Source organism: Corvus cornix, chromosome 5 (assembly GCF_000738735.6).
Source record: "Corvus cornix cornix isolate S_Up_H32 chromosome 5, ASM73873v5, whole genome shotgun sequence".
Classification (NCBI taxonomy): domain Eukaryota; kingdom Metazoa; phylum Chordata; class Aves; order Passeriformes; family Corvidae; genus Corvus; species Corvus cornix.
The window spans coordinates 44,477,748-44,503,281 of record NC_046335.1 but is presented as its reverse complement, the minus strand read 5'-3'; the positions used below and the strand labels follow the sequence as shown (position 1 = coordinate 44,503,281).

General features: G+C 38.9%; 1 protein-coding gene across 18 annotated transcripts in view; it reads left to right on the top strand.

Moving 5' to 3' along the window:
• The first annotated feature begins 16,511 nt into the window (after nucleotides 1-16,511).
• Nucleotides 16,512-25,534, top strand: part of CD44 (CD44 molecule (Indian blood group)) — a 53,146-nt gene continuing 44,123 nt past the window's right edge. For 9 of the 18 annotated variants that reach the window (XM_019282811.3, XM_019282801.3, XM_019282756.3 and 6 more), the window contains exon 1: nucleotides 16,515-16,688. In XM_019282811.3, coding sequence (XP_019138356.3) covers nucleotides 16,622-16,688 — 67 coding nt within the window. In that variant the 5' untranslated portion in view covers nucleotides 16,515-16,621. Of the gene's footprint in view, nucleotides 16,689-25,534 lie in introns of all 18 variants that reach the window. The other 9 variants (XM_019282818.3, XM_039552046.1, XM_039552043.1 and 6 more) reach the window with 4 other exon arrangements.

Below are 25,534 nucleotides of genomic sequence, written 5' to 3'. Positions count from 1 at the left end.
AAATTTTTAAGCTGATACATGTTCACCCAGCCCAACAGATACAATTAAAGATGGACAGAAAATCAGCATTGATATATCAAGACCAAGGAGCAACACATTATGCATTCACTTGACAGCAAGTGATGTGAAAATAAATAAGGTAGCTTAAATTAATCTGAAGAAGAAATATAGAAATTCTAAAATCGAGCATATAAGTAGAGATTATTTTCATTTGTACTGTTTTAAATTTCAAATAGAAAGATCCTAATACTCCTTTGAGATCTGCTGTTAGAATGACTAAAGAAACATTATCTCCTGTTTAATTGGTAATATGGTCTTTCAAATTACTTCCGTTTACCATACTGAAAGCAAATATGATGCACTTTCTGCACTTGGTTAAACTCATATTTTTAACAGTGTTCTGGGAAAATGAATGTATCAGTATCACCCACAAGCATTATTTATATTAAACAAGAGTTTAGTAACTATGAGAGCTGCTTTGAAGCAGTACTGCTGCTGCTCCTGCCCTTTTGGGCAGCTGCAGTATCTTTTGACTAAAACTGAATGAAGCTTTGATTCTTCAATTTATGATTTTTGGAGCATTTATTCTTCAATTCAAGAGCCCAAATGGATGTATATATTAAAAGGGAGTTTTTCTGGGTGGCAGCCACTTCATTTGTGAGATAGAAACGTGTGTGATGGAATTGGTGCAAACATCAGATTTCCCTATAAAACCTGTTATTTTTGGCTTAAGCAAATTTTTGTGGGCTTATTTGTTGTTGTTCCTGAAATGAATATAAGAAAGGTTATCAAGGGCTTCAGTGGAAAACATACTTTCTTGGAATTTTTGAATCATTACTGACTCATGTTATTTAGAAAACTACCAGCTAAATGCAAGGACACCTTGCTGTGGAAAGACCAGGTTTGTTCCTGAGACTTTTCAAAATGATGTTTGCATTCTCGGTCACCGAAAGAATTTAATTTTGCCTAATGAAGTCTGGTAGAAATGTATGAAGATTGTCAAATTATCATTTGCATTAGTATTTATGTAGATAACATTTATAAACCCCTGATCTTCTCTGACCCTGTACAAATAATTTTCTTTATTACCACAGAGGTAAATATGCACAAACCAGGAAAATTCCTGCGAGCACGTCAGTGCATCTTCAGATTTTCTCAGCAAAGTAGTCTATCTATTTAGGCTTATTTTTAAATTGGACAGCTTTGCATGTCTCCAAAGCAGTGTGGTTTAAACATGCCAATTGTTGGTCCTGGCAAAGAAGAATATTTTCAGTATTCTGTGTTACCCACTTCTTTGCTGGACTCTGTTATTATTGTCGTTCCCTTTGCGGCTGATCATGTATGAAATCTACTCCCAATGTGTGAAATTTTTTCTCACATGCTGTGAAATTATTGTCACTATGTGCACTCCCTCTCAAGCCAGTGGGGCCACATACATCAGCATAGAGCACAAAATCATTTATTTGCTCCTCTTTGAAAGTGCTGTGAAGGATTTTTGCAATACTGACCTATCCAGTTATTTCTAATTGCAGTAGAATATAAATTGCCTTCTCCAGACAACATAGTAAGAAATAGCTGATGGATAAATATTTTAACTACATCTCTACAAATGAGAAAATCCATTTTGGAGGAATGGTTTTGTTTGCATTGCAGAGATGAATATTGCCTGCCCTTTGAAGGAGAAACTATTAGGCTCAACATTAACATTTCTGAACCGATTATCACTGCTTTACTTTCCTGTTTAATCTAATAATTTCTTCCATTAAGATCTGAATATTCAGAAATGGGAACATAAATGTAAACACATATTCTTATAAACATACCATCAATTCAATTTGTAGGTCAGAATTGCAAACTTCTTTAAAATACAGAGTTCTAAGCTGAGAGATCCCTTGGAGGGATTATATCCACTTTGCTTAAAGACCTCAGGGAAATAGATATTTTATGCTCAGGTTTTTTGTTTTAAGCCAGAAGAATTGGGAAAATAATAAAATAAAAAGAAAGAATGTTGTAAGCAATGGAAAAGGAAATTCTTTAATTATGGTTCTGATCTCATGGGTGGTGGAAAAGCTGCAGTCATTGCTGCTTTGGGAATACACATTTTAGTCTGCTAAGTGAGGGGAGAAATAATCTCATCACCATCAGTAACTCCCTCTCTGACCATGTATTCTGTGAAAATACAGTAAATGGGTATGCCCTGAAGTGCAGTGAGAAAATACAGTGAGGAAAAATATTGTCTTTCTAAGAAGGTATTTTGAACATGGTGATAAAAGACAGATCCAGTTTCATACTATTCAATAATATTTACAAGTGTCCCAAATCATAAAGATACACTTTTATGCATATCTCCAAAGAAAAGTGAGGGCATGCAAGAAGATTCTTTGTTTTAATTTTTACTTAATCAAGAAGATAAAAGGGCAACAGACTGGGCAGAATGTGTCTCTGAACCAACATGTTAACTCAGCTGCTTTTTTTTTCTCTTTTGACATAATTCTCCTTAATCCAATGAGTAAATCAGAATAAAAAAAGAATCGTGCCTTTGTTGAATGAGTGGAAGCTCAGGCAGGAAGTACAGTACCTTCTTGTACAAGGTGATATTATGAAAGGTAGCAAAGAACTGTGTTTCAGAGATTCTTTAGCAGGTAAACAATTGTCTTTCTCTCTGGGAATTTTTTGTCTTGAGCACTTTTATTAGAACAACATGTGCAGTTATCAAGAGTTTCTCAGCACCAGTTAAAAACAAATGAAGCTGCCTGGAGAATGAAATAGGCACTTGATGAGCCAGGATCATGAGCCATTGATGACTGTACAGTAACACAGGAACTTGCACTCAAGAGGGAATGTGACAGAACATGCCTCTGTATCCAGTACCTGCAATACTGGGCTATCAGTCATTGCAGATATCTTGAGGATTACCCCATGCTGAAGTGAGGTTGCTTGCTGTGGAAACACCAGAGAATATGGGTAGCTCACTGCTGAACACATCTTCTATTTAAAATTTAAAAGAATTTTTCAAAGAGAACTTACATTAACTCAACCTTTAACCTAACATCCTGCCAGAGAAAAAATGGTTTAACAAGAGTTCTGTAAAACCTAACTAAAAACTGAAAAATTATGACGCACTGACTTCTTAAATTTAGGCAAGAATGTTGGGTACTTTTTGTGATGGAAGTGATGAGATTACTCTTACTTGTCACGGGGCAAGGGTGGGGAACGGGGCCTTTTAGGGAGTAGGAAGGGGAAATTCAAATATTAAAATATTGAGATGTCAGAAGTTACTTCAGTGAGTTGTTAAGAAGAGTCACTGGACAAGAATGCAGATTTTAGACCTTGCACAAAAGGAAAAAAACCCACCCCAAACATGTGCTGCTGTTGTAGTTAGGATGGCTACAGTGGCATTACAGATTCTAGTGAGACAGAGACAGGACCCTGAGACATGGGGACATTCTCCGTGCTTCCCACTGCACTAAACACTCAGTTTCTGACAGAAGAAACATGCAGTAATGTGGTGTTATCAAGGAAAACTTATTTTACTGTATTTTGAGTCAATGGCAGAAATAAAGAATCATTAGAATTACTTGAACTATACAGATTGGACCAAGCCACACCTAAGTTCTACCAGGAGTTTAGAAAGCAAGGGGGTCTACTCTGAACCTTGTGACTCAATGAGAGGGTCTCCCTTATCCTTTTGCATCTTTTGTCCTTGTGTAAATCATTCTAAATCAATGCTAAATCAATCTTCCTTTGTGTGTTTCATCCCTGTAGTAAGCAATAGATGGAACCTTGTCATCAGGCTTTGTTAAGTCGCATTTTTATAAATTTCTGTTAAAACCTTTTTTGCTAATACCTTTGATAGTGGTTCTTTAAGCTACCTTAACCCACTGTTTCCTCACAAATTGGCATAGTTGGCAGGATCCTAAATGGGGATTCACAACAGATACAGAGAAATGTTCCCTTGATTTGGGTTAATGCTGGATTCTACTAAAGTCCTTCAGGATTTTCATGCATTTTTGTTCTTTCTGCTTTTCTTGTAGTTTTGCTTTTTAAATATGTGATGGGTGATTCATAATGTTTCTGGTTTTACACAAACACACAAACACATACATTAGAAAAAATATATATACATATACAAGTATACTTGGATGACTACATGCTACTGTAGAGGCTTCAGCCTTTATTTGCATCTCAGAATGAAAATAGATATGAAAAAACCTGGTATCACAACTGTATTTCCCCTCCCCCCCCCTTTTTTTTTTTGAAGGATAATTAATGTGATTGACATTTGCAACCAAATCAGAAATTATGTTTCTGCTATAGTTTCTCTCCTATTAAAAGAAACCTCTCTACAAAAGTGAAACACCATTAATAGTTGCATAGGAATTCAAACAGCATAGCAACTGTGCTACGAGCACAGAGAAATACAGAGCAATATTTAAACCAACCAATCCTTGAATGCCAGCCTGGCCCTTTTTGTAATCTACTTGCATAGCTGAGACTCTTGTCTCCCTTAAGAGGATGCTGAGGATTTCTTCAGGTTTAAAGTAAATTGAAACTAAAAACTACCCAAATAAGCAAACAAACAAAAACCTAACTAAAGAAAAACCCTGACAAAAAACCCCAGCCTGGTGTAACACACTGTTCTGCAGCTTCTCATCTGATGTGCAATTTATTGACTGTAATTGAGAGAGTACATTGCAAAATACCTGGCATGTTATTTATGACTTTTCTTTACTCTCCATGTCCCCACATGCAGAAGAAAGAAATGATTGGACTAAGGTGGAAGTTGAGAAAAAATTGTTTGTTCCTTTGGAAACTCGAGTTTATTTATAAACCCCACACATGGCTTCTGATTCAAATTCAAAAACTTCTAAAAGTAATTAAGCAAATCTGTTTTATGCTGAATTAAAAAATGAAATTAATAAGTGAAGTTTTGTTTATCCAGAATTAGAGTGAGTAGGAAGTGGTTACATGCAAATGATTACTGATTGAGACAGCAGTCTAAACTGCTGGGTAGATGTGAGTTCTCTGTCCATATCGTGGCTTTTGTCTCCTTTCTAGAGCTTGAGATTTTCTGACTTACAGCTGAATTCTCTCCAGGCTCCCCTTTTCTCTGCTCTGCACATCTTCTCTGGTTTGCACCTCTTTCCACCTCCTAGCACTCATCAGAGATGCAAATTCGCTCGTGTCTTCAATTTAACAGAGAAGCAAACTGAGATTTATAGAAACTCTTGAGATTTTGGAACTTCTTTTCCCCTCTAAAATCTGTCAAGTTTTAGGAAATTCATAGGGAGAAAAGTCAACATAGTATTTGGCCTAGTGAAGCAGATTGGTTTACTAAACCTGATACAATTGTAAGTGTTCAGCCTTAGGCATGGGTTTCAATTCCTAAACAAAGCTAAACTTTACAACTGAAGTGGGGAAAACAAGCTCCTTGATTTTAATACTTCCAGCATGGAACAGACCAAACTTCTAAGACTTTAATTTGTATCTTATTCTCCTTTTAATGTGAAGTTTGAGGTAATTGAGAGATACATCTGAGTGCCTTTTGGGTTGGTTGTAATTTTTTTGAAGATGGGCCAAACATCTGAATTCAGACTGCTTTCCACACTTGAAGACTGGCTGACAGGTAGTACCCAGATCTCAAAATGCTGAAAGGGTTCAAAGTGTCAAAAATGGTGTTTTTCATAGAAAAAAACCTATTTTTACACTGACATGGAAAAGGAATCTTTACTAAACCAAAAATTACTTTTCTACCTCTAAGAGGACAAATCTGTTTTGAAGATTTCACATTCAGGAGCCAAAGCCTAAAAATAGATAGTATCAAATTCTGGCTCATTTTGGGACTATTTAGAAATAGGGAAGGCACAGGTTGGGACAAAAAATCTGGTGAATTTGAGTCTCTGCCTATAGGAAAGAAGGGCTGAGATTATTACTGTTCTGTAAGCCTGTAGTCTATCTGAAGAAAAAGGAGCCACCATCATGTGAGCTTCTGTAACTCCCCCTTTTTCCCCCCGTTTTCTAGAACTTGTCTTGTGACTCTCAGATTTATAAAGATGCTTCAGTGTTGCATGGCTGAAACTGTTCACATGAATGAGCATTGTAAAGAGTCATCTGAAGGACATTATATAAGAACATTTTGCTTCAGATCTCTGTGTCTCTAGACTTGATATTTTCAGTGACAACATATCTCCTGACAGATCTCTTACATTTTTCCATACTCTACTACCATATTTATAAGAAGAGATCATTATATATTTCATGTTTCTGAGCTGCAGCTCAGAAGTGATTCACTGACCTCATTAGAATAATGCTAATCAGAAAAGAATGTGTTCAGCCCAGTCTTTATTCCCTTGTTTCAAATCCTGTGTCCCTCTCATCTATAATTTCTTTCCCTTTGTACCGCTCCACTCTCAAGAATTTCTGAAACAAGTCAGAGCTGCACAGTTATTAATTCCAATATTCCTTTAGCACTGCCTACCATTCTAAAAAGCAAATATTATTTGCAAAGTAATAGCTCAGCATGCAAAGCACTGAAGAACGTGTAATAGCACAGCAATGAGAGTGTACTTGACCTAGGAGATCACTATACGTCTCTTTATGGGAACTCTTTTGTACAAATGTTTTTCTTTAAAATGCCTGTGTCTTGAACTCTCCATTCAGTCATGCAGCAACCCACATGTTTTCTCTTGTGGCAGAAGCAATTACTGAATCTGTGAGGGAGTAGAAATTATTCTACGATATTCTAAGAGCCTGTGAGGCTCTAATGGCACTGCAGAGCCCAGAGCCCTCTTTCTATGACAGTGGCACTGAGTGGAGTAAAGTGTAAATAAGCTAGTGTTTCTGTTGGAGTAAAAAAGTAAGAGACTATTAAAATGAATCTCATAAAATCATACTCAGACTATTCCTAATTTTTCAGCCAGTAATCTACCTACTGATAATACCCCGTCCATCAGGGATGTTAAATGGAAAGCTGAGGAATGTAAAAGTAGGATGTCTGCAAGATGGTTAATAACACAAATAGAGAACAGATGGGTTAAAATACAAATGTTCTTTCCCATAAAGTAATTAACCTGTGTTTCAAGAAACAGAGAAAACTACTAGCTGAGTTTTAGTCTGAAAGGTGTGTGACTGAAAGCACCCCTTATCTGCAGCAAAGTCTCTGAGGAGTGGCAAATCCTACCATGGTGTGATTAATTCCTATTACTGGTTTCAGTGACTGTTCAGATGTTCCAAGTACAGCACTTGAGATGTGGGATCCTAAGTGAATCACAGAGTCATAGTTAAAAAGGTCTAGTAATTTCATCTATTCTTCTGCAAGGGTGAGCATGTTCTCAAAAGCTATTCCACTATGTAGCTGGTCTCACAATAGGACCTTCCTAATGTTCCGATTCATTTCTTTCCTGTCTGAATTTTACCGCATACTCCAGTTAAGCCTCAGGAGAAAGTTTTCCTAGTCTTTCTTGGCCAGACTTCCTGCTTGGCAAAGAATTTATTTGGCAAGACCAAAATCTGTTACTGAATAGGTTTTAGAATCTGTTGGCTTTAGGCTTTAAATCTGTTACTGATTTTGTCTTCAGAAAAAATCAGTACCACCAAAATCTGAAATCCTGCAGATCTTTGCCAAAGAAAAAGAGAAGGGAGGTGGGGAAAGCGCAGACAGCTCCTTTGATTACTCTTTCTTATCTGACAGGGCACGAGCAATCTTATAGGCGACTTGTGACTAAATCCTGCAATGAAATGTGTCCTTTAGGTAAGCTCACCTCAAGGGACGAGGGACATGACTTCAGTTTACAGCAGAAGTGGGCAAAGAACTGTGCCCAGCTGGTACTTCCACAATCTGTAATTACCAGGTATGTAAAGACACGAGTTCCTGAAAGCCATAGATCACTACCAGAGTGTAGCTGGTCCTAGCTAGTTAGGCTTATCTGCAAGGCTAATTAGCTCATAAGCAATGCCAAACAAGCGAGGCTACAATGTTTTCAGCTCTGAGGCAGGCTCAGCTGACAGCAGGCAGGAGCTGCCTTTGCTATGCAGATGTGCAAATACATGCTAAGCTGCCTACTCCCTGAAGGAAGGAGGACCTCGATTCTTACACAAGAGTGTTAAATAAAGCCATCAGCCATAGGTTCACCTTCTTTCTCTGGCCTAGTACTTCTTTGTCTAAGCAACACAGAGCAACTTCAACGCAACTGCTTGAGAGATACCCAGGGGACCAATGTCCCCTTGCAGCTGTGGTTAGAATGTTTACAGCAGGTAAATGCAGCCTCAGCCTCCTCGGGCATTCAGTAAGGGCTTCCAGTTGCTTGTGACTAGCAGTGTATGCTGCATTTTTACATATTTATTTCTCAGGTTTCTATGAGTGCTCCAGTTAGTTCTCTAAAGCCAGAAAAAGTTCGAAGTATTCTGGACTTGCTAAGTTCAGCAAGGACTAGGCCATGTGAACTGTGTTTCAGATATATCTGTCTGTAGAGAACTGTGTGATTAAGAAGAGAGGAAAAACTAGCTAGACTGGGATTGAAGACCCGAATTTGAATATGGGAGGGGAAGTTAAAAAGGAATCCTAAAATAGTTGAGATAAGCTTTAGTATCCTTATATCTGTATTTGAACTAGACTCTTGAACATTCATAGCCTATCTCACATCTGTGCCCCTTGAGATATGCCTTGTATAATTCATCTCTTAGGGAGTAATCTATTTGTAAGAGATCATGTTGATGTTGATGCAGGTCTATCCTTCCTGGGCTAGCTAATATCAAACAGTGACTCTCCTCCTGTATATGGGAAAGAGTCTTTGCAGGAATGCACTTAACACATTCCATTTTGTCTCAAGACTCTCAAAAAACTGCTAGTATGATTCTCTTTCTGTGGTAGTCTAGCAGTTCCTGCTTGCTAGGTAGTGGTGTGTGGAGTTTATTATACCACCAGATCTATCAGACTAACACAACAGTTTTTTATTCCTTCTGTTATCTCTGCCTCTTTACCCATTCCCCTAGGGAAAATTTTCATTGAATTACTGCAACAATTATGGAAGGGTTGGTTATAGAGGACAAACTGAGGGGAGTATGAACCTCAGCTAAATCTTTATGAGTATAAACTTCTTTAACTTAATGTATCTTGCAAAAGACAGAAGAGGGACTTTTTACTGATGAGACTTCAGATACAATGGACAGCAGAGAAACTACAGATTCTCTTGCTAGTTCTCATATCTATTTGTAAATCACTGAATCTGCTCTCATATCGTGTATCTTTGAAATCTCAGATGACTCAGACATAGATAATTTCTTGTAAATTCAGTGCAAGTTGGCTGAAACTTTAAGATCTGAAGGAGCCTTAATAGCTTTCCAGATCTGACTTGTTCAATAAGCTGTTCAGGCATGACCTGCTTAATTCTTCCAACACTTCAGTAAACTATCTAGACAATATAAGTAATGTTTTAGAGGTGAATAACTCATAATGTATTTATTGGCAGTTATAATTCTGCGAACGAAATGTTTGTGAACACATGGCAAATATTTTAGACATGCACTATTCTGAAGAATCTGATGAATTCATGGACAAATATTTTCTTTATCAATGAAGCACAAATTATTGAAAAAGGAGTATTCAAGAACCAAAAGATGATATGGAGTTGCTTAGCAATGGTGATCATGTCATACTGTGTAATTTGATGATTATTGTTTTTATATATCACCAGCATAGTGCAAATTTTGTAACGTACAATTGCATAAAACATTGAATTTCTTTTCTGTATAGAATTTCTGTCTGGCTAATATCTCTTGCTGATAGATCCTGTCAAACATCCCTCAAAAGGTAACCCAAAAGGACTGCAACTGAATGCAAGCACATTTTCAAAATCATATTGAAAGTAATAGTTTTTCTTAAATTTAGTTAGCTATTGTCACTCAATATTACTAAAGAAAAGACAAAGCAAATAAGCCAAATTTTGGCCAGTGAGAAAGGCACATTTTCAAACACAGCTGTGTTGTTCTAGGTAATTTCTCTCTAATGAAAGAAATTTAATCCATAATTGAACTTTTACCAACTATGTAATAATATCCCAAATGAGTGTTTATTTTTAGTTTCTAAAATGTTGGCTTTCATTGCTACTTAAGCCAAGCTGTTAAGTAGGCAATGGATGTGCAGTCTAGTGTGACAATTCCCAGTTCCAAGAAAAACTCATTGTTTTGTAATAGCACTCAGCTCCTCCCTTACCTATTTCTATAGCAGAAATTCAGGCACAAGGAGATGTGCAAAACCAGAGTTTCTGTCTCACTAATTTTGTGAATTCTATTTTCTGTGCCTCTGTCCCGGCCTCACACAAAACTCCTGCCTTCAGTCACCCAGAATTACCTTCTTTTGCTTGTTTACTCTACAGAGAAGGGAACTTGCCTCAGAAGTGGTAGGTTTTTCTACTTGACAATTCCAACATACATTATATAGAGCTCAGAAATAAGGCTCCAAGGGGAAGAACTGGGAGGGTTTTCCTGCCTTATGCATTCTCCATCCATGGAGGGGCACTTAGTGCCACCAGGATGTGAGACATCTCCTCAGGCTCCCTGTTTTCCAGTTGAGCTCAGGGAGACAGCAGTTCTAGCTTTGTCTGGGTATACCCAGATGGAAAGGATCAAACCTCAGGAAACAAGCTGCTGCTGTTGCACCAATTTGTTGATTCCTGGCTATGTTTAACCTGCAGAACGTACAGGGTTTGGGGGGAATGCTGTTTGCTGCAGATGTCTGCACATCCAGCAAGGCAAAAGGATTGCCCATTTGAGGAAGAAGATGCTACTGCTGTAGCAACGCATTCCTTAAAAACATGTAAGAGTGGTGGTCTGCTCTGTGTGTATTTTACCCACTGAGTTCAGCATTTCAAAACCTAGCACTGCTATGCCTGTCAGCCTCCTCACCCTGTTCGTTCCATGATGTGTGCACACCTGCACCTTCCCTCCTAGAGCCATGCTGGAAACAGCTGGAACCCTTGCCTCTGAAAACAAACATGCTTATTATGGTCTAAAATTAGGATGCTTTTCCTTCCCTTCCACCTTTCAAAGGGATCATAATACTGACTAACAGGGAGACTACTGAAATTTAGTAAGTTTCTGTTTATATACAGACAGGGTCTGGTTTTAGTGCTCTTTGTAACTGAAAAAGATAGGTTTAGCTGCTCATTCCCACACTGCTATGTTTAAGACACAGTCTAAATGTGGGTATGTTGGATGTGGCTATGGCAAGACTGGCACCAACGAATCTGGTGTGAACAGAAATTGTTCCAGCTAAAATTCGGGGTTTACTTTTGTTAGATAGGAAAATATTTTATCAGTCGCTATATATCTGATGTAACCCCTGTATCCTCTTAGATTTTATAGATAGAAAGATAGATATATACATATACAGGGGAAACACATAATGCAGTAAGCAGAATTATCATAATACACATACTGGGACTGAACTAAACACTGTTTGCAGCTGCCTTGATTCAAAATTCCTCCAAATAAGTGGAAAACCTCCCTTGACTTTGAATGGCTCTGGTCAGATCTGTATTAGGCACAAGGGCCTCTAAGTATTTATCTATATGTAACAGTTAACAGTTTGGTTATGCAAATATGAAGTGTTTCCAGAGTTTCCTGAATGTTTGCCTTTTGTAAATCTCACCTGCTCTTCTGGGGCTTTAAATATTTGATTTAATAATTCCAATATGCTGCATGGAAGAGAGACCGTGTGAGAAAGAATGGGGGCTAAGAAAAAGGAGAGATTAGTGGAGATGACAGGGAGAAGTCAAGGTAAAAGTCATGAAGCAAAATCAAAAGGAAGAAAATGGAAAGACATCGGGGAGAAAAGAGTACATCCAGGAAATGACTTAGTATGAGCTTGGTTCACCTATTGTACACTGCCAACAAAAGAAATGAAAGTGGGAATACAGAATGCTGAGCACAAAGAGAGCAGCTCATGCTCACCATGCTGTATACCCACTTTCTTTTGCTCGGATGTATCAGCTCCAGGGACTTCTTTCATGGTCTGTGTGCTGGGAAGGCCAGCCAGGGGAAGGAGGGGCAGAGACAGACAGAAATCACCTACAGAGAAGGTTCTCCCCTCAGGTTCCCCTGTATTCCCCACCCCCGGCCCTGCACAGCTGCTGGTGACTCAGTCGGTCACTAATGCATTCTGTGTCTCTGCTGCGGGCTGGGACAGCTGGTGGCCCTGCTGACGGGCAGGTTTCCAGCTCCATCTCCAACAACAACTTAGTTACTGAGGGGGGATAGTGGTGTTAGAGCTGTCCGTGGGGACTGGGAGCATGATTTGCTGCCTGGGCACTGCTGGCACATGAGGGTCAGCCAAGGACTACGTGCACTGCGGTGGTGCTGGGAACAAGAAAAACGCTGGGGCCACATGGTGTGACATAGAATTCCTTAAAGCCAGCTTGAGCCATTCCGGCTGTGAAGGTTTCTGCCTGTGTTGGATTAGTGAGTTGTTTAGGGATCTGGGGCAAACCAGTAAAACAGGCTGATGAATCCACACGTAGGTGCCAATCTGGGTTGCTGCCTTTTTCAGGAGTAAACAACTAGGAGCCATTGTTCATCTCCCTAACTCTCTGCAGGACACAGGCTGTAAATTACATCTAGGAACAAAAGCTTGATGGGAGTAGAACCGGGCGCTCAACTTCCCAAGGGAGTGCTTTGCCCTCCAGCCAAAAGAGCAGCTTTTCTTGCTTAAACCAGCACAGGCTCTTCTTGTGCCTTCCCATCAGCACTCTGAGCCCAAGAAAAGTGTGCAGTTCAAGATGCCACACTGGAGCGTTTACAACCGTTGCCATTACAAAACCTGTTTTCGGGATTGATAATGAAAATTAAATCTACTCTGAAATTGAATCCAGTCTGAAATGCAGGAAACTAGATTGCAGTCTAGGGACATGGAGGAAATCTTATTAAAAATAGCATATTTTATTGATGTTGCAGATAAGTGGGTATGAAATCCTCCCTGCTCCCCCAAATCTGATTTTCAGCCAGTCTCACAGATCACCCGTAGTCTACGCAAAATATACACAGCCATGACCAGAATTACCTAATGTCATTTGTGCTTTTTATATTCACTAAGACCAGTTGCTGTTCAACTCCCTATTACAAGCTTGAAGTAGTCACCAAATTATGCTCAGAAAATGATTTTTTTTAATTTTTAAAAAATAGTATTCTGCTGATAAAAGAAAAAAAATTAAAATTAGGAGCTTTATTTTTTAGAAATTTCAGCCTTTCGAAGACAAATGCCAGCTATTTTCACAGAAACAAAATTCCATTCTACCCTTCTTTCAATTTCTCCCATTTGATAGTGAAATCGATCTCCACTGATACCTGTTTTTTCCATCATAAGTACAGGTTCATCCAGGTACATCCATTTTCTTGTCTGTCCACAATATAAAATCTAAATATTCATTCTCAGGAGAGGCTGCCCCACTGAGTTCAGTGGAATTTTGGTCTTTTAATTAAGCTAGACCAGAATTTTGTCCTCTATGTGAATTCTTGCCAAAACCCCATCATCTTTTTATATCACTGGTAAGCCATGCTTGTTCCTTTTCTAGGGCTCCAACATATGAATCCTGTTAGGATTTTATAAAAATTAATTAGTGCTGGCTGCAGTTCACATATGAGTTATTTTGCTGTTCCTGTACTATATTTTACCATCACAGATTCAGTATTCACTGCGTCAAAGGCATCAAAGAAAAACACTACTTTAAATGCTGGGGCTTTATCCTTTTTCAGTCTTATTGCTTCATTCTCTTTTGAAAACTTAATTCATTAATCATTTTACAAATTTTTGGTGCTGGTAATTTAGCTGCTTGTGGCCAAGGAAGTAAGCAAATTCCAAATCTCAAATATTTAACTGTACTGACAGGCTCAAAAGGGATGCTCTGCTGCATTTCTTCAGCTGAAGATTTGCTTCAGGATTTTTCTGTTCCTATGTACTAAGATTTTCCCAAACTAAAGGAGAAGCTATGTATTTCTCGCAAAGAAATCCCCAAAACAAAACCAAAAACAAACCCCATACGCAACCGTTTTTTCCAGAGTTGTACATCTGCTTTGACTAAATTTTCTGGGCAGCTTTATGCCCTGCAGCCAGGGTAGATTTGGACTGCTGTGTACCTGAGACCAACATATGCTGACCGTGTTTGTGTGGGAAGGAAGGAAACATTTTTGTGTCATTTTTTCGTTGGAATGCACATGTGTGTCCTGGGCTGACAGGTAAGCAGGTGGATGGCAGGAGGAATGGCCAAACTCAGTGTCACATACAAACAGCCCATTAACTATTTTTGTCATTTATCACGTGAAAAGACATGATAATGTGATCAATTCTTTTTCTTCCATAGATCTGCCTTTTTCTTTTGCATTAGGCACCAGCACTTCCATGTACCTGGTCTATATGTGTCTAATCTTAGCCCAATTTTTTAGGGCAACAAGCAAGAGAGAGTCTTTCCAAAGTGGAATACCACCCACCCCTGCCAAACATATGCAGAAGGGCTGAAAACACTGAGATGAATAACAAGTAACATTTTGGTATCTAGAAAACAACCTACTCATAATCAGGTGTCAGAAGGGCTAGAATTAGAAATTTCAGACCATGAAGAGACTAGGAATTTCCACTCCTGGTAAAATAAGACTCTGCCTCTGTCCCTAAAATGGACATTTTTCTCCCTTTACCTGTGCCAAAGAAAACTTATGTTTGTTTTTTTTTAAATTCTGTATAACTATGAATAAAGGATATTAATGGAAAGGCAATTTATGTTCTTCAAAAATAAGACTCAAAATTTCCTGAGTTTTAATTAAATGTTTAATTATTCTGTTTCATCCATAGGATGTGAATTTTAAAAGTAATTTAACAATTGAAGAAAAATATACACTTAGTAAATTTAAAACATTCATTAATTGTGCACCGGCATTTTGAAATAGACTTTATTCATGTATTTTGATACCAAAACATTTATAGAGATAAATGTACAGGATTTTACAGAACTATATCTCTTTCCACTTTAGACAATAAGTTATATAGGAGATTGCTTTTTAATTGCTTTTAAAGCGGTTTCTTAAAAAAAAAAATAGCATATTCACTAAAGAAAATGCCTTTTATCTGTAATTTCAAAGTTTCTAGCTTCTTAATAAAAAGATTCCCTGTGTTTAAAGGAAAGATTTTCACTTTAACTTTGTCCCATCAGATATTTTAGACCTGTAGGAAAAGCCTGTTGGAACCTGTTGCTAAAAATTTGGCTGGTTGAGGAAAGGATAGCCAGCCATCTCTAAGCCAAAAGGCAAACAAAAGGCAAAGTCCTGAAAACCTCTTTGTGTGACCTTCTTGTTCCTGTGGCTGGAGAGACCTATCTGTATTTTTCCATTGTTTTGTGTTAACAGAGATTAAATGAATGAGAAAATTCTTTGAAGTGGGGAAATCGACAAAATGGTAACCTGATATAGGACTATTCATTCCAGATTTGGCAAGGGAAACTGAAATCAGGGCATTTCTGGCTGTCAGTCATTGCCACATGCTGGTTGTTAAGGGTGAGATGTGCTGGCTTGGGTGACCCCTCATCCCACGGCACAGGAGCCACTGTTAAAATTCTCCAGCTCTAAAGAGAAGCCAGTGCATGGAGACACCACGGGCAAGCACTAAGGCACACAAGAGACAAGGCTTTTGCTTATCTTCAGAGGCCTTGAGGTTTTCAGCAGGGGTTTCATGAAGAGCCAAACAAAACCACACACTGCAATGAACATATGTCCCTCAGGACCTGAGACCTTGTCTGAACCTCAACGATCTCATGCCTTTTCCTCCAGTTTCTCTGCTTTCTGAATCGAGACAAGGAGGAAAAATTCCTTCCGTACCTTATGCCATTAATACAATAAAATATCAGCCTTAGTCCTCAGTATCACTGGCATTGTGCTGGCACTGGCATTATTCACTGCTCTTGCTGGAGCAGCCTGTGCAGAGAACGGACTGTGGGAAACTGAACCACCTTGACTTACCTTCTGCATGATGTTATCCTCCAGCAATGAACAAAAACATTGCAGAAAGCTTCATTGCAGAGCAGGCATTTTACTTGCTCTTAATTGAACTGCAAAAAGAGAAAATGGTGAGATAGGAATAAATAAGCAAAATATATTTTGGGAAACATCCAGGCTGTTATAGATGCTTTTACCGGGGTTCAGAAACTCTTTAGTGCTTTATGTTCACTTGGTTTGCAATAATGAAGAGATTTTAAATGCAGGAGGAAAAGCTTATAACAAACAGTGCATTTCTGAGCTGAATCAGGAGAGATTACACAAATTTTCCTACAAGCACAGTAAGTATAACTTTTGACTGGACTTGTGTAAGAAGAGAAGATTTAGTGGCTCTTTAAAACTCAATTGTGCCTGCTTAGTCAGTACTAGCTCGCCTTCTACTCCCCCTTCTTCTGCTTCTGGGTAACTTTATGGGTGTGACTTTTGATGGCGCTTCCCCCTCCCAGTTATGTCATTACTTAGTTCCTTAGAATAAAAAGTGCAGCAAACTTCAGACTCATTGACTGCAGGCTTAACAAGCGTCGGGGCTTTACTTCTTTCTGCAGCTTGCAAGGATCTTTGGATTTTGCAAAACAGTTCCAAGAAAAAAATGGCCAACTTCTCCTTATGGGCAACTTTTGGATTATGTTTGCTGAAGCTCTGTCTAACAGAAACAGGTAAGATTTTTATGAATGAAAACACTTCTGATTGTTAAGTTAATGCTTCAGACAGCAAGTGCTCTTCTGCTAGATAGCAAACAGCTTTCTTGCACCTACATACTTTTTTTATTTTAAGTGTTATCAGAGATGTTTTAGAAATGTAATCTCAGTTGTGCTGGTCTGTACAATCACAGAAAGCTGTGTATTGCTTGTAAAGGGCAATTCCAGATCTATAAAACCTGAATTGCAGAAGATTAAAGAATGAAGTTTAAACTCAGACCAGGACTCCATTAGGGAATTCAGCACGGCTCTGGTGAAGCTCAGTTCGACAATGTGACTGCTGTTACAAACGCAGTTTGCTCTCCCAGCTCCGTTTTGGACTGCAGCGAAAAGGGGGGCGGGGGGAAGGGGCTGAGCCCCCCCCAGCTTACAGCTGCATTCTGGAGTTTACACGAGCTGAACCAACAGCTGGAACATACTGCATTTGGGCACAGCCCTGCCAAACGGGAGAAAAACTGAGGGGCTCTCTGCTGTGATTTGGAGAGCTTTTATGCCAAGCACACTTGCTTCTGACTTTCTAAGGTCTCTTTGGGGCTGACTGATGAGCTTTTGGAACAAAGGGGGTTAGAAGTGACAAAATTCAGTTGTTTACCGATTGCCTTCCTGCAGTGTGGTTATCTGCTTCAAATATTTGTATTTAAAAATCTAAGGTTAATACAGAGAAAAAAAAAATAAAAATTTTATGTCCAAAGTGACAAAAAGCTTTTGAAATTTCATATGGTGCAGGCTCAACCATGTTTTAGGGAAATGACCATACTTTCAACAGACTCTCACTGTGACTGCAACTGCCTCGAGGCATTTTGTGGTTAGGGATAACAGTTGTGCTTCTATATTGTTTTTGTGCTCATCAGTTCCAGGAGTCTAACAAAATACATTTTTCATGGCCATTGTCACCCAAGGGCTGTGTCTGTGTGTATAGTGAATATATATCTCACTTGCTTGAGCAGCATGTAATGGTTGCAGTGCTGCCAGGCTGTGAATGGGTGTGTCAGAGGGAACAAGTTCCCCGTGCATCTGTGATAGCTGAAGCAGCCTCATTGCTTTTCTTTCTAAAATTGTGTGTCCGTCGTACCAAAATGCTTTTGCTGAGATCAGGTATACAGACAAAACCTTAAGAGAAAGGACAAGGCTACTGTAGGCAAATAAGGTATGTGTTTAAAGATGTGTTTAAAGATGTGTTTAAATACTTGGCTTGGTCCAAATCTGTGCACTATATAAATATTATAATTCCTTGATTGATTTTTAGTTCTATGAGCTGCCTGGAGTGTCCTAGAGATCAGGGTCTGAACTGACTCTGGGATTTTTACAGTGCTTTACAGTGAGACAGTCCCATAATCGAACCTTCAGCATAGCTACAAAAAGTATGTCAAACTTCACAAATGCCCCCCAGGGAAGTTTCTTTACTGGCTTAGTAAGGTATTGCACTACAGCTACAGTATATTTGAGTTGGTATAAAATACATTCCAGCGTGACTTTGTAGTCAGTAATCATTTCAAAACAGCAGTTGATGCTGGTGTTTTCTTTTTTTAGCCAGTGATTTTGCTGTGCATCACAGACTAATAGCTATTGCTGTTGGGAAACTCCTGAACTGGAATTTTGGTTCCTTTAGTACAGAGTTTTACAGAATTAAAGAGGACCTGGAATCACTCTTAATTGATTTCAAAAGGAAAAATGAGATACAGAGAAAGCTGAAAAACTTATTTCTGTGGTGTTGTGGCTATACTGTCACTGATATGTGAACACGGTTTACTCATGGTGTTGACATGACTTGTCTAAGCAGTCTGGATCCTGGAGAATATAGATGCTGACATCTTGGTGAATTATGTTTTTGTAGCAGATTATCTCCTGTGAGCATTATGTATTTGTAGAAATATTTGTCTCAAAGTTTTCCTTGATTAACACAAAGCGAATCCTAGAATTTTGACCCCCAAACTGGAAGAAACTGGAACAGAAGTAGTAGTGGTACAGATGAAATGGAAGGAGGGAGAGTGAGTCTGCCTGTGGGAGGAGGGAGCTTGGCTGTTAGCACAAGGTAAGGCTCTGAGACAGGGCTACTGCAGCTGCTTATCAGTCACAAAGGAAGAGACCTGCCTGCCCCTTGGTTTACATATCTATCGTGTAAATTTGTAAATAAAGCAGTTTGAAGAAGCTCTTTGTGCTAGTTTATTTTCACTCTAGTCTTTACAGTGTGTATCTTGGCTGTTTTCCCAAAGCTACAAAGTAACTAGGCTTTATTAAGCATTCACTTGAACTTTCCATCATTGTTTAGTGGAAGGGTTACGTAGCTGCCCTTGAAAGATGCGCACACACAGAGCCAACAAACCATGGCAGGGGATTGTCTTGCAGTCTTTGGAGAAATATTTGAAGATTCTTTAGGTACTGGTGTTCACCGCAATGAAGAGCCATTACCTTGAAAACAGGAAGTAAGAGAAAGGCTTAATGAGGACAGATAGCATCATACAATTGAGGATGAACTTTTTAAAGTAAATGCTTTTAAAACCACTGGTGGCTCTAGCCAAGGTTAAACAAAATCTTCATCCATGTGTGGTATATCTTTCTTTCCAGAGGAGTTCCCCAGGCTTTTACAGGCCTGACTTGAAGACAGTGTAAATATTGCAGTTATTCATCTATCACCTAAACGTGCGTGAGGTTCGACACTATCAAGAATGTGCCAGGAGTAGGAGATATCATGACACGCTGATGGACAAATAAACACCAGAGAGAATCCTGAGGTCATTACTGCTAAAATACTTGTTGAAAAGATGTGATAATATTTGATACTATGAGTTCTGAATGTAGTTGACTGGTAGTAAAATACATTTTAGAGAAGCAGAGAAAGAACAATGTAGAGTTCTTTTATAAGGAGAGGGTAAATCAGTCAAAGAACTTAAAAGTTTTTGAAATTCCAAATGCTGTAAAAAGGCTTCTCCATCTTCTATCTGGTCTTCTTGCATCACATTTTTGTTCCAGAACTAAGGGATAAGTGTTTGAAAATACAGTCAATATGGAAGATGATAATTCTCCTCTTCACATGATATGTATTCTGTTCTTTATAAATCACTGTTTGGTTTTGGTCTCTTTTTTTTCAAGAGAATGCTGTGTGAGAGAGCAAAGGAAGGAGTTCTGCAAAACTCTCCTCTAGAATTGTTTTTTCCAGGACCAGGAATAAATGTACGTGATTGTCTGTGAAATACAACTTCACAGAGGATAACTGTGAAACAAACATGACCCACCAGAGTGATCTTACCTACTTTGAGAACAATGCAACATTGCACAGGAACAACTAATGCTGTTCAAAACACATCGTGCTTTAGCGTCAGCTGGCATCTGGGAGCATGCTGATTCAATCTGTCAGCATTAAACTGAATTCTTACAGTGGAGAAATGCAAACTTCCAAGTTGCTACAAAGTAAAACACATCCACAATCTATTTTGTTCTTTGCCTTTTCCTGTCAGGGTTTCTCTGTGACAAACCTCGTGGTTTGGACCGTTCTCTGTGTGTTATCCACGACTGTAGGCGTGAAGCCGGTTTGGTGTAGCTGCTGGTCATTTTCCAGGAGTCCATCATCTCTTAACATACAGTCATCTCTCCCTCCCAGAGAGGCAATAATACTTTCAAAGCTATCAGACACTGTAATTATCAGTGACCATTATGGGTGCTGCTAATAGTAGTGGCAGAGAGGATTGAGTCAGTGCTGTGTGTTTATCAGCTTCCTCCCCGCTCAATCACAAGCCTCCCCACAGTGCCTCAGCAGTAATATCAGTAGCAGCTGGCTGTGATTTCCCTCCCTTGCCGCGGCTGCCGGAGCTGCCCCCGCCCAAGGGACGGCACAGCAGCTCATCACATGAATGAGTTTGCATGCAGCGATGCGAAGTGGCAACTGAGAAAAAGAGGGGTTTTCCTTGGAGAATCTTTCCAGTCAGACAGAAAGTTCAGCTAATTGCAATTTAAAGTTCAAACCTCTGTGACTCTTTCCTGCCTAACGAATCCTACAGTCATTTTTTGAGTCTGTGCTTTCAATTAAGAACATAATTGAACTTTCTTTTGTAAGCAATGGCTTTGGGACTTTCCAGTTCCTCTATACGACAACACTGGCAACTTTATGTAATGCAGCAATCTTATTTTGGCACAATAACCTTCGATTCTCAGATTGTGAAACATTAGAAAAAAAACACCCAAAACAATACAAAAGGCCAAAAGAAACAAAAGGAGTTGAAGAATCATCTACAGCTTTAGCAGTTAAAAACATGAAAGCACAAGCAGGGTATGCTAATTCAAAGTAAAAATCACAGAGATGACCTGAATTTTACTTATATTTGGAGTTTGAAAAATACATTGCTTCACTTTGTTTTCTCTTTTCTCTTGATGATTGATGCAGCTTAGTAGCTGGAAGCTCTAAGAGGCTGTGTTGTGTCTTAAAAGAAAAAAACAAACCAGAAAAAAAAAGCCAGACATGCAGCAGCTGTGTTAAAACTTCCGTCTCTCTTTCTGCTAATGGTACTGTTCCAAAAGCATGTGAGATGGTTATAAAAGAGATTGCCAGGGTGCAAACTGACAATTGCCTAGGAAAAGGGCATTAGCCTGCAATCCTCAAGTTCACAATTAATGTCTGTTTTACAAAATACCTGCTTTGGTAAATAAGATGCTGCCTCTGACAGAATGTATAATAGTAAAAAAAACCTGCCATGGCATAGCTTTTGTTAATTATGTATGTCTCACAGTGACAGCATGTTAGCAAAACAGGTTCTCAGAAGTACATTTCCCTAGGGGGCTTTTTTATTGTTATTTTTGTTAATGGATAGGTGTCTGTAAAGAAGCAGGGTGTGGTGTGTGTGGGTAGCTGTAATGAACAGTTTCTTGCAGGTTTCCCATACAGAAGTGAGAGGTTAACTGAAGCTCGGTGGTTGTTCTGTGCGCACCCAGACCCCTGTGAGCAGATGTAAGCAAGTGCCCAGAAAGCAAGCAAGCTGCTGGCCAAACTGGGGTTTAAAAGTTGAGCACCAGCCTTAAGCTGGCAGCCTCTCAGAGAGAACACAGCTTGCCACCAGGGAGGCGTATCAGCAAGGGGTTGGTATCATGCGTGCCAGGGCAGCACGGCTGCGGCTGTTTGCAGGGAGCGCTCTGAGCCCTCATGCCCACTCAAAACAGACTAAAGAGGCTGGAATACGCTCTTCCTGCAGCATGTAAATGCAATAGTTCAGCAGTGCTGTAGGGGTGGTTGTGATGGGAATGATTTACCTACCCTTTGCCATCGGCCAACAAGGTGGAGTGTCCCTATCACAGAATGAGGAGACGAGGGAGTGACACAATATGCCACTGCTGAGGATAGCCAGGTGTTCCCAGCTCCATCCTGGTGCTCTGGATAAAGCTTCTGCACAAGGAATATGGAATAGTTAACCAGGAATGTTCAAGGGAAAGTAGTATTTGCCAATTATAAAGAAACATGATTCATTAATAATGAAGACACTGAGGGTGCGGCCTGAACGCATCTTTCACTCACTTCCTTATTTTCCCTTCTCCTGCTTGATTAAGTGTCCTTCATTATTTACATGTCCTTTCCCTTTCCATCATTTACACAGGTGTGTAAGTGCAGAAAAAAGAGCTTCTTTCGCTAATGAGTCTTCATATTTATAAATGCAGTGTTTTGTTCTCTGTTCCTGTATATTGTTTATGCATAAATTTGACATATAGGAACACTTATGTCAAATTTATTCCATTTCACATGGAAGTGAAATAACACATATTTTGTTTAAATCAATTTGGCCAGTAGCAGTGCTATAAAAATCAGATAAGACTTCATTGGTCTGACAGTTTTATCCTGTTTACTTGTGGGTTTGCTATCTCTATACACACTGAGGACCAGCAGCTATTTTCAGTTCAATAGCAATTGTTTCCTGTTAGACAACAGCAAATGCAAAGTAGAGCTTCCTTAAAGAGTTATTATTCCATGCTTATCTTTTATGATTGGGGATGTTTGAAGCAGTTTGCCAAGTGAGAACTGACTTACATCTTTTGCTCTACTGTCAGACTTAACGCTTTTTAGGTTCAAGAACTTTAAAATTTATTTAATAATTAACTGAAGAATGGTGTCTTAAATTTTATCAAGTTGCGCTCCTGTTTGAACCAATACTTCCTAGTTATAAATATCAACTGTCTTCCTGAAGGTTTGGAGGTATTTGTTCATAAAGGCTTGATGCTCTGGGAAAGGCTGTAGGGCTGGAGTGTCCGGTGACTTTGTAAAATTGTATTGACAAAATACCACTCTTCCATTGCACGAGTCAGAGTAACTTTGTCTTCTTGTGAGGAGCAAAATCTCTCCTAGCACAGAAAATAAAAGTGTCCTTCTTGAGGTTGCATATTGAGCTCTAAACTTTTAAACTCCTCTTTTCCAGAATGTAGCAAAATCATTTTATAGCCTACTGAGAAGAGATACTTGGTGGTTCCAGTTCATCACTGAGCGGGCACAGCTAAGGCTTTAGACAAGCACTTATCCCATTAACAACTCTTGTATTAAAAGTAGTAACTGCCAGACATTTTGAGCATGTGAGACACATTCCCATGGTGACTGCCTAGAGAGAAGTTTCTTTCCTGCTTTTGTGGCTTACTTCAGTAAAACCCTGGACCCATTTGCTCCCTGTTGTGGTATAAAATGCTGCAGAGCTCTTCTAAGAGTGTCTATTATGATTTTTGTGTCTTGTGACATTTCTACAAGATCAGTTCTATTAATTCCTTTTTTCTTCTTCTTCTCCTTTTACTCTTATGGCTTAATTTCCTGGCTGCTTTATGGGTGGGAAAAGATTAGAGTAGTTTTGCTTTATTTTCTCAACATATTCTTGTCCTGCCAAGTCTCACACATTATCTAGTAGTGATATTGTTTGTGTTCACACTGAACAGAGCACAACATTAACTGTTTTTTTAAAACAGTGAAGCAGGGGCAATCTTAGAGCATCATGGAAGGGTAAGATCAGCACAGTTTTTCAGGTGATTTTTCAGGGCATCTCTAGGCATACACACTAGACAGTGTTTTCTGTCTCTGTGGGTTCATGTGGACTAGAGAAAAGCCCAATTGTCTAGTTTTCCAGAAGGAGACAAATCCTGTGAGTAGGAGATTGTTAAGACCAATGACTAAATTTGAATTTTCTTTCTGATAATGCTTTGATGAGAGTTTATTTTAATCCAGGTAGTACATATAACAAGTAGTCTGTGTTTCTTTCTGGTGCTGGAGATCGTTTTTCTTCTTTTATATTTCTTAACAACTCCTATTACTTAGATGTATGCCAGTGGGGACCAGACCTATCATAAATTAGTGCAGCATAAACAATATATTGCATAAAGAACAATGCAAGACTGGTAAGATGTTGCAACAGTGCCCTTAAAGATCAGTAGAATTTCTATCCAAAATTTTGCATTCACAAATGAATAAACTCTTTAATTAATTTCTTCTGCTGAGCAAAGGAGGAAAAATTTAAAAAGCTCTCTCTGCCTGACTAGTCTGCCCTTCAAAATAAAATACAGACAATGTTATTTTCTTCAATTGCTTCTGTGTTGTCACAAACCCATTTAAAAAATATAGCGTAACCACAGCATCGAAAGTCTTGGGCCCAGCAAGGCTTGGGTCTATTAATAACCTAAGTATTTATTGATAACATTTACTTGATACACATCCATGTCTTCAAAGCTCAGTGTGGGCATTCATAACAAAAACAAGTGATCTCTCCTCAGTATATCCTCCAGTACTTTAAACATTCAAACATTTCAACATCAGCACATGTCTGAGATGTATTCCTTCTGTTTGTCAGCTGCTGGATTCTTCTGACTTTTGTAGAAGAGCTTGAATTCTTGAAACAGATTTGACATCTTAGGCTTTCTCAATGTGTCACTTCAGAAATAGTTGGTGTCTCTGTTGAAATTTTGTTGTTTTTTTTTTTTTTCCTTGCATTGCGTGGAGTTCACGTAAATATTACAACATTTAGTTAAGAGGGAGTTACCTTATGTGATGGGTTTCACCAACACATCTAGCAGACCTGGAGTCTGAGTGTATTTAAATTACCCTAGAACTTAAAATTTCAAGTCTAGATATAGTAGTATTTAAGAGATAAAGAATGTTCCCAACTAGTGAGAAAGAAGTAAACTGACAACCATGCTGCCGGCAGAAAATAATGATTAGTGATTTTTATAGCCCATGGGAAGTCAGTGTTTTTATCCCCACCTCAGAGGTAGGACAACAGAGAGAAAGCAGTGTAGCTGTAAACAGAACATCTTCTCCAAAGTCCTAGCCTCTTGTCCCATCAACAAGGCCTCTTTTTCTTCAGTTTCAGAAAGCAGGTATGAGTTCACATACAGGGCTGTTTCAGCTGAAAGAAGCATTATGATTAATTGTAAGAAAAATGTTCTTGTGCAAATATTATTCTACTGGATGGGAAGTGAACAAGAGCACAGACGACCAGAGCATTCTCTGAAAACTGTAACCGTAAAAACAGGAAACTCTCTTCAGTTAGTTTGGCAATCCATCACTGTGTCTGGCTGTGCAATCCTTCCTTCGGCTGAACAATCCGTGTGAGAAAATACTCCTTATGAGTAAGGGTAGGGATTTTCCTAATTTCTGAAACACCCACAGAACCAATTTTTTGCAGACCTAGACTGACTTTCTTAACAGTATCAGTCTTCTGTCTGGCTTTATTACTCATAGTGCTCAGGTCATGCCATTTTGTCAACACAGTCACAATCATATTACTGTTGACCCACAGCAATTGCAAGGCAATGTATTAACACCTTTTTTCCACCCCTGATGTGATACAAATATA